At 39.7% G+C, this 9,599-nt stretch overlaps 1 protein-coding gene across 1 annotated transcript in view; it reads right to left on the bottom strand.

Moving 5' to 3' along the window:
* Positions 1–351: 351 nt before the first annotated feature.
* LOC103810019 (androgen-induced gene 1 protein-like) overlaps positions 352–9,599 on the bottom strand; it is a 46,432-nt gene continuing 37,184 nt past the window's right edge. Inside the window, exons 3-4 of the mRNA XM_009082900.1 lie at positions 3,955–4,118; positions 352–927 (exon numbers count right to left, since the gene is read on the bottom strand). Coding sequence (XP_009081148.1) covers positions 890–927; positions 3,955–4,118 — 202 coding nt within the window. The 3' untranslated portion in view covers positions 352–889. The remainder of the gene's footprint in view (positions 928–3,954; positions 4,119–9,599) is intronic.

The following is a 9,599-nucleotide window of genomic DNA, read 5'->3' as shown; positions in this document are numbered from 1 at the left end:
ACTCCTAACACAAACCTAACACTCCTTGCTTATGTGCCTTCCTGAAGTAAGGCTTAAATGATCTCTCTGGTACAACACTAATAGCTCAGCCCATCTACTGAGAACTTCCAACTTGAAAATCCAGGATCAGGTCTTGTACTAGAAAAAGAAGAAGAAAAATCCTCATGTAGAAATAATATAATCTACAATTGACACTGGAAAACCTAAAAATGTATCATTCAAATGACATCAATCAATCTAGAATTTCAAGAATCAGCATGAAGAAACAGAAATGCAAGGATAATCTGATCTTTATTTAGGCGTATTTAAGAAGATATTCTAACACCACAAGTAAGATTTTACTGGACTGATAAAATTATTAACATCACAAATTTAAGGCAGCTGTTACATAGTGTCACATTAATATTTCAGTCAGACTGAACTGTTCTTTAGATACATTCATGCAATTAACTTTTATGCCATACTTTGAAATATATAGGATTGTTTTGTTTCCCTGTATTAGACCTATCCGGTTAAGCTTTTCTCAAACAATATGGAGAATGGACTCATTGTTCTTCTTGGCAGAAGTAAAAAGATCTAATGACTTTATGATTTAATGACTTACTTGATTCAAGAAATGCACATTGAGAATGTCGTGGAGATAAATATACATCTTATATGTGTATGTCACATGCAAGCATGGAGAAAAAGAAATGGAGGTTGAAACATGATTATTATTCTTAGCTAAAATCATTTTCCCTCCACATAAAATCCAAAAATATCCTGGCACTGAGCAGAGGGACAATTAAACCTCCTCCTTTCCAAAAGACTCCTCTCCATGCCAACCTCTGTTGGGGATGAGAAATCTTCCATGGAGCTATAAACAATCCTCCATGTTGCCTCTTATGGTTCATTCCAACTTCGGCTTTTCTTTTCCTTCTTCAATACCTGAAAACATAGGGAGAGAAGCTTTTCAAAATCTCTCAATGAATAAAAATGAAGCATTTACTTAGAAAGGTTCTTCTAATGCATTAATCTTTCTTTTCCCTTTATTAATGTTGTTTCTCCCATACTTGCTCACATGCTCTTGCATGTGTTACTTTACCTGCTGTGAATGAAAAGAGCATCTGCACACCTGATGGCAGTGGTTGTCCAGCAATGAAGAGCACAATCCTCCTTCCCTCCTTCCCATTTTCAAATCAGCCTAACCCCCTGCTGCACACTCAGCCTTTGACAGCTGCAGGGGGCTGGGAACAGTTAGTTCCCTCACCTCCTCTGCTTACCTACGAGCAAATTAAAGTAGATGTTACCATAGCTTGAAGCTAAGCAGCCAGTTTTATCTGAAAGCAAGTTTTAATAATTGTGTTTCAGAATTCACTAACTTTAAGCCCCCTCCATTTCAACACTGGATTTCAAAGTATTTGCAAGTACATCTCCCTTTTTTGAGAGTACAAGAATGGAGAAACAATTACTGCTGAGAGGGTGCCTCTCTCTACTTGTAATGGCCATGTCTTCCAGTAATATCAGGAGGGCTGAGTCCAGTGTAAGGCTCCTTAAAGAACTTATCCAAGCTGCAGGACTTGTCTCCTTCCTATGTTGAGCAAAGTCTGGGCCGGACAGCAGATTGTGTTTTTTCTGGCAATGAAAACATTCAGCTATTTCATATGCCTGTTCCTGGACAATGAATTACTATTGGTATCTGACAAAAGTATTGTTCTTCTGACTAAGCCCTCTCTGCCAGACATCTCAAATACAAATATTTCTTTTGGAGACTTTCAGGCCTGCTGCATGCTGGAAAAGAAGGACTTCTGAGGACTGAAGGCAAAAGAGAAGCAATGTTTGAGAATGCTGAGAGGAAAATCCAGTCACAAGTAAGATCACTTGCTAATGCAATATATGCATAGGTGATAGCTACACTGAAAATCACGTTCAAAACATAGTCAATTAATTCCAGTATGGGGAACAATAAGACCCATCTGCAGTTAGAAAATAAAAATGCAGAGCTGTATTGCTGAAAGAAACAACAGGGAAACAAATGGATCTGCGTGTTGCCAGCAGCCCAAGTACAATGGCCCAGGGTGTTGCTGGCAAACCAGTGTAACGGGAGAGCCACAGTTGAAGGTTTAACAACCAAAACAAGAGGCTGGGTCCAAAAGATTACAGTAAATCTACAAGGCTGCTCCAGAGCCAATCTTGAGTCTTCTGCTTTCTGCTGGAAGAAACTTTTCCAATAGTTTTAAAAGCTGTTTTATTTGCCTTTTTGAAAGTGCCTCTTTCCTTTCTTCTGAAGCACTTTACTGCACATGCATCAAATAGTTTGGCAAGAATGCAGATACCCTCAAAACTGTGGACAGACACTGGCTTGTACAAAGGGCAAATTTTTCCTTCCCTAACATGTTTGTGGTTTAACTTGGAAAAACTAACTGCAAATCATTTTGTCAGTAGTGAGGTTTTATTTAATGCATCTCCAGAGGAAAATAAAAAAACTCCAAACCCAAAACAACCCCTTCTCACCCCAGAAATCTTCTCATGGCAGACTGTTTTGAATTGCAGGTTTGCTGCTCAAAAGCCCCTTTTAAATATGCAGTTTTCAAACAATATTTTCCCAAATGTTGCATGGTGAAAGACTGGCATCTCTTTACATCTCTGCCGTTTGTGGTGTGCCTGCCATATGCTTCAGGTTAGGTTTGCGCAAAGTGTTTCAAGCATAGCAAACCAGCAGGTGACTCAGGACATTTTCCACTTTGCAAGTGTTTGCACCACAAAGGACTTCAGATCAACATTCCTTATCCAAATGAAGGAAATTATGGGAGGGGAGCGTAAGGCCATGGTGAATCTTGGAAGAGGTTGGAAGAATGACCCAGTTGATGTTAGCTCTGCTAGGGTGGCAGGCCACAAGAACCAGGGATTTTGTTATGCATACTTTGGAATAGTGCAGGAGGTTTTCCACCTTCTACTTATTCATGGACTTGCTAAGAACATGTGACTCTTTACCACATTATTATTCTTCATACAGTACTTAGATCAAGTGAAATTATTCCTTGCACCTGCCTTTTTTAGAAACATCTATCCTGAATTAAATTAAATAAGTTCAGTAAATGAGAATGCCAGTCTTGAACACTGTGACCAATGATCGCCGATTCTAGAGCAAAACTAAACAGACACTTTACACCCAGGTGCTAATACGAGCAAATGGCAAGTAAAATTGCTTTGAGCTTCTGGCACTAGATTCTACCTGGTATTGAAAGACTTGTTAAAAGAGATTTGTGTGTGCAATAAAATACCATGTGAATTTATTTTGCTTCAGTTGTGATTTGCCACAGTGGTGATTATGAATGTTTGCTTATTTCAGGCAATTCGATAACTGAAAAACATCTTTCATAGACTAAAGGAACATACTTTTAATCTTATGTTTGTCTTATTTTCCCTTTTCCTCTCCTCACCAATGGGTGGCCTAGGCAGGATAGATAATGTAGAGTCTGCACAGTTAAGTTTACCCTGCACTAAGGTGCTCTTTCATTTCTATTATTTTACTGACACGAACATGCTCATTTTCCATGAGCAAATTTATAAGCAGAAAACGCCTTATGCCTGAAAATACTTAAAGAGTATATTTTTATTCTAAGTCTAAGCTTACCATTAATGGCATTTGTACAGAATGATATTTTGTTCTAGATGCATTTAATGGGTTCATCAGCTAACAAGTGGGTTGTAAACTTCTCAGGTAATTGCCAAGAGCTCTTAAATTAGTATTGTAAGTTATAAAAAAGAATACATATTCATAGTTAATCAGGCTCTGCAGCAGCCACTCTGTTCACCTGGCTGCTTTTCAGAGCAAGCAAGCAAGATGTTTCAATGGGACTTCTGTCATACTCTTTTGTTTTAGCCAGCATAAAACCTTCCCAAATTTCAGAGAAACATACTCAAGTCCTGATGGTTTATTTTCTGCAAAAATAGTCCTAAAACAATACTCACATTTTTGCGTATCCCAGATGTAGTTGTTCAGGACCTCTCCCACCAAGTAGAACATGTTAATTATTATGGTAACGGCTGCAAAAAAGATTATTTTGACTCCTGGGCTGAGGTGCTCAAGAAGTGGGTACACCCACACTCCTGTAACATGGTGAATCCAGCACACCCTGAAACAAAACAAAAATAACAAGCACTGACTCTTACAGTGCTGTTTTTCAAAAGCAGCTTGGGCTATAGGCTTAGCTACTGTAACCCAAAAAGCAGTTATTCAAAAGGACTGCAAGTTGCAACTGAACTGGAGCATCTGGATGACATCCATCAAGAACAGACACCACAAATGATGAAACTCTGACTGATTTCCCACATTCTTGCTGCTTTGCTTTAAATTTGAGTGGTTGGCCAGTTTTGATGTCTGATGTATGCAGGTATTTCCTTGCTGCATTTGTATTTACAAGGAGACCCCTGTTTCATGCCAAAGCTGGAAACTGCAGCAGCCTCTGTTCCAAGCAGGTTCTTTATCCTAAGAGCACTGAGGGTTCTACAGGCTGTCCTACAAAAAACAACTTTGCTTTCTGCAGCAGCCTACTTTCATGCCATACACATTTCTGTGTTTCTGCTGCTCCTTGCTACACGTGGCAAATGCATCAGTTTTGGGGGTTGCCAGAAACATATGGTTCGGCTTCTCTTCGAGAGAGTAATTTCTTCAGCACCTGTGTTTTAGGTTGCTCCTCCTTTTCTTTCAGTTACCTGGTATCATTTGGGATCAAATCATTTTTCTCTAGGTAAGATAAACACTTTTTGAAAAAAACCCAAACAAATGCCCACCTCAAAAGTGGTGCCCAGCTCCACAATCCATATACAGTAAAGGAAAAGGATTGATGGTGATTTGCTGGTGACACAGACATTTTTAGCATACAGCTACAGAGGGGATTGTTGGTACAGAGACAGGGTGTCAGCTTAACTGCAGTGCAGCCTGAAGAAATACTCCAGGTATGTGGTTTCGCTGTGTGACTGCAGTGAACACCTGTACCCTTCAAAGGGACAGCTTTTGTGGTGAGATCCAACATGGTGAGTGGTGAAGTCTGAGGGAGCAGAGCAAGTCAATACAATCCAGTAGGTGGAAGTTAAGAAAGGCAAATGCTGACAAACAAATGAGCAAACATCATGGAGGCTAACTGGGGAACATGCTCAGTGGAGACAGGCTGTGGCTCTGCTGGGCTCTCTTCTTCTTCCTTTCTGACAAAGAAATTTGAGAGAGAAGCTCACAGTGAAGCACAGCTACAACAGCTGCACAGGCTGGGGGATTTCCATGTCCACATGATTTGCTTCACTTGCTGATATTTCTGTTTGTTTAAGGAAGATTTCTGATCACTAGATCAACAGTCATAGACTTCTAAAGGGCAAAGACACAGAAGTCTACACAATGGTTAACCATAAAACTCTGTTGCACAGAGGGTATGGAATCCCTGTGTTTAGTGATTCTCCATCACCCTGGAAATGTACATGGTTGTCATAGCTTCCCTCCTCCTTGAAAAAGCTTTTATTACAGCCAAGTCCTTAAGACTTGGACACTTCACATAGGAAATTACATGTGTCAGTAAATTAATCTGCACTATCTAAATGCAGATTAAAACCCCTTTCTCTGAATCAGTTCACACATGGAGAATGATCTTTGTACTTTACAGCTATTTCCCCCAACATTCTTGTGTGATAGAATTAACCTGACAAACTAAACTTATCTACAAAAAAAAAAAAGGTTTTCTGTGTAACCCATGGTAACAGGGGATACCGTGTTCCATTTGATCAAAGAAAAAGATGAGACAGTTGGGTAGAAGGTAATGGGATGTCCTCTACTACCAGGCTGGCTTAGCGGGAAATGTCTGTTATTGCCTAACAGTTTTCAATTTCATTTGCTTTCATTTTATGATCATTTTGTGAAAAACAAGCTCCAAGGGAAAAGACTGCAAGAGACAGTCTTCTTTTTCACTTATTTTTTCTGGTGTGATGAAATTGCCCAGCACTATAAAGCACCTTTATACGAAGGACTTTTTCAAGGCACCTTCTAAACTGCATCTATGTAGCCAACTTCACGAACCAAGTACAAGTGGCATTTACTAGAATGCACTTATGCTGGAAAGAGAAAATATTTTCTAAGTCCAGCCAATGAGTCACTGATGAGCTCCAGCATGTCAACAATCTCTGGTTAGTTCAGAGTGTTTGACTCCAGCACTCTGCTCCCTGCTGCCCAGGACAGGAGCCCATTCACTGCATGCTGATAATGCTGTGTACAGTGTAGCTGTTGTATGCCTGTCCCAGTGTGGTCACACCACAGGAACTCATGCTTAGTGCACAAGAGGTACTGAGCACCACTTACAAGACAACAGTCACAAACTCACCTCATCAGCCACCTGATCTTTCTTAAAATGAGCTGTACCATGCTACTCACTACATTGGGATGGAGTAATATTAGCCTTCTCTCCACTGAGCAGTGACACACTGACTTCACCTGCATTGTCTACACTACAAATGGGATCAGGAAAGGGACAACTGCTGCCATGGAAACCTCACCTGATGGCCTTCCTTAGTGGGTTCATTCCTTCTAGATTACAAGTTACCTTGACACTGCACAATAAAGGGCTGACCTGCCATTCGCATTAAGCTTCCACACAAGATTGCTGATTACTAATGTGAATGAGTGCCTTCAACATTGCAATTCTAGTAGTCATTACTCCTGTCCAACCTCATTATTAGCTAAGCACAGGGATGAATGCATTAAGATTTACTTAGGAGTGCAAATTTGCATCCAATTTAAGACTTTATTATTGAACAGGTATAAAAAAATGGGTCATTTAGATAAAAATAAATGGAGGAGAAAAAGTTTAAGCTAAAACTGGACTGGCTCCTTTTGAGAAGATAAAACTAACATGAACCTCCCTGTGATTTGGTACCGTGGCAGCCCATGTAGACATAACTGTATGCTACAGGTCATTGAGCTCATTAGTAATTTGTTAGAAACAGTAAAAACCAATGGAAATATTCACACATTGTATTCAAATTAAAATATCTGTTAAAAAAAGTGGTGAATTTCAGAAATTTTCAACCAGTTCATGTAGAAATCAGAAAAAGCTATTTGAAAACACACAATAGTTCTCCTTTTTAACAAATCTGACCAAAAATGTGACTTTGTAGCAGATGTTGCATATCTCTCCTATCAAAGTAATCAGAAGAAAATGAAAACTATGCAGAGAACATACACATATGTTTATTTTTTGGCTATAGATCTTTTGTTAATGAGGAAAACTAAGTAAAAAAATTGTTGGAACCTTGTGGTTTATGTACTCTACCTGTTGCTTTGAGTAATGCAGCTGTTACAACAGCATGTGCGAAGAGTTAGTCCTGATAGAATGAAGCTGAACACGTGGCTGTAACGGCAGATAACAATGACATCCAAAAGATTTTGCAATGGGAGACATTGCAGAAAACAGCTGCTCCTTTATGATGGCTGCTCTCGGCTACAGGAGTTTGAATACATTTGCACAAGCATCACAGCTCAGTCACACTTTGCAGCCTGAGAGAGTCTCCTCCCATTTCCTCCCAAGCTGAGTCCTCCATCATAACCTGCAGCTACCAACAATCAGTACCAAGTGTTCTGGAAACAGGGACTATTAGATGAGGGGCTATGTAACTTTTCAAGAGCAGCAAATGAGAGGACACAGAATCATAATGCATAACACAAAATGGCTAAAGAACTGACAGTTCTCTTCCTTGTAACAGAAGAAGCACCTCAAAAGAATAGAGAGACAAGAAATTAAAATCTGATAATGGAAATATCTTTCTGAATGATACCTAACTAACCTCTGGAATGCTCTACCCTATCTTCAAGTGATACATCACTGAAATAAAGATATTCAAAAAAGCTGTGAAGTATACAAGCCTGGAAGTCTACTTAATCCATTCCTCTGGGCCATATCATTCAACTCTAGTAAGCTTCTGAAGTCAGGAGACTGTACAAGCAATAGGAATGTGTACAGTTATGCCTAAGAAGGTATAAAACCCATCAAGACTAAAGGATCTAAGCATGTACTTTTTGACATAGGTTTTGGAAGAAAACTTCCTTTGTGAGTTGGTTGCTCCAAAATGGCCTGCTATATCTTCTCCTGAAGCATCTGACATTAGCTATAGCTGGAGCCTGGACACACGTCTACTCTGATACACTATGGCAGTTCCTTTCTGGTTACTTCTTGCAGCAGCAAATCCTTTCCCACATCTTCAGTGCTCTTCATATTTCCAAGGACTGACAGAAAGGAAGGCTGAATCTTTCGTCGCAGACAAATCCTATACTAGTTCCCATTGTGGCTACTCTTTACCTAACAACAGAACATGGGCATTTTCCAGGCTTTTATTTCATGATCTTTTCTAGCATCACTCTTTTCCTTTTCTACAAGATGTGAGAAGTTCACACAGAGCTTTTAAACAGTGGAATGTCTTCCAAAGGAGGTGACAGGTTTACAGAAGCTGAGTCATTCAAAACTGTTTGAACAAACAAATCATTTGTGGTTATCGAGTAGGGACCACTCTGTGCTTTCAGTGACAAGAGCACAATCACCCACACTAAATCAGTTCTTTTGGTTTCTAATCACAATCACCCACACTAAATCAGTTCTTCTTTTGGTTTCTAACACTCATTGAGGTGAGGCACATTTTCATAAATCCTTGATTCCCACCACCAAAAAAAACCCTACAGAAACACAGGACATTTTTCTGCATCTAATCAGAATTGATAGGATCTAGGTGATTAAGATGCTGAGCTTCTTATAATAACAGCCAGCCAGGCCTAAGTCACATACACTAGGAATGCACAATGTTTAGAAATTTTAAAGACTAAAAACTAAGTTCAATAAACAGTCATCATTTAGGAATTAACAGGAATCACCCTCTTCTGCTCCCTTTTCTTAATGCTGGATTCTTCTCCATTGATCTGAGTGCTGCTGAATAACACACAGATCATAGGACTGTACTACAGTTACGGAGGGGCTTATGCAATCAGAAGAAGTCAAGTCCTGGAAAATTGCAGCTGCAGATAATGTCACATGCAAAACACACTCAGCATGACATGGTGCTGGCATCCTCTGGGATGAACAAATCTTAGCATAAATTTTTTTTTATGTACAGGTAACGAGAATGACAGAAATTCAGCAGATTCACTGCAAAGTGTTGTCATCTCTGGAAGTCCTCTATTCTGATAAATAATTTTTCATTTTATATATAGTAATGGTTGCTATGCCTTCTTGAGCTTTATTTTAAGGAGCTGCAAAAGCAAGTGAGAACGTATTACCCATGCATGTCATCTGTGACTGTACTGTTGCTTTGACTGAAGCACTTGAGGATGTGGAGGTGGAGGAGAGCCAGAAAGTAACAGTCCATAATGGCTATGGCCTAACAGGCTGGTGATCCATACAGCCTTCTCTTGCTGAAAGCACTTCTGCTCTCCCACCCTCCTTCTGGGTCAGGTACAGGGGATGCTAATCTTCTTTTGGCCTACTTCTGCTGCTTCTGTTTCTTCCTACTCTTTCCTGTTCTGAGTAGCTGTGGTTCCAACACTTTTCTGCTCCTCTGCATTGTCTCATCTATCACCCACCTCTACATCA

The sequence above is a fragment of the Acanthisitta chloris genome, unplaced genomic scaffold (genome assembly GCF_000695815.1).
Source record: "Acanthisitta chloris isolate BGI_N310 unplaced genomic scaffold, ASM69581v1 scaffold7659, whole genome shotgun sequence".
Lineage (NCBI taxonomy): Eukaryota > Metazoa > Chordata > Aves > Passeriformes > Acanthisittidae > Acanthisitta > Acanthisitta chloris.
The sequence above is the reverse complement of the archived record's forward strand: the minus strand, read 5'-3'. Positions and strand labels throughout refer to the sequence as shown.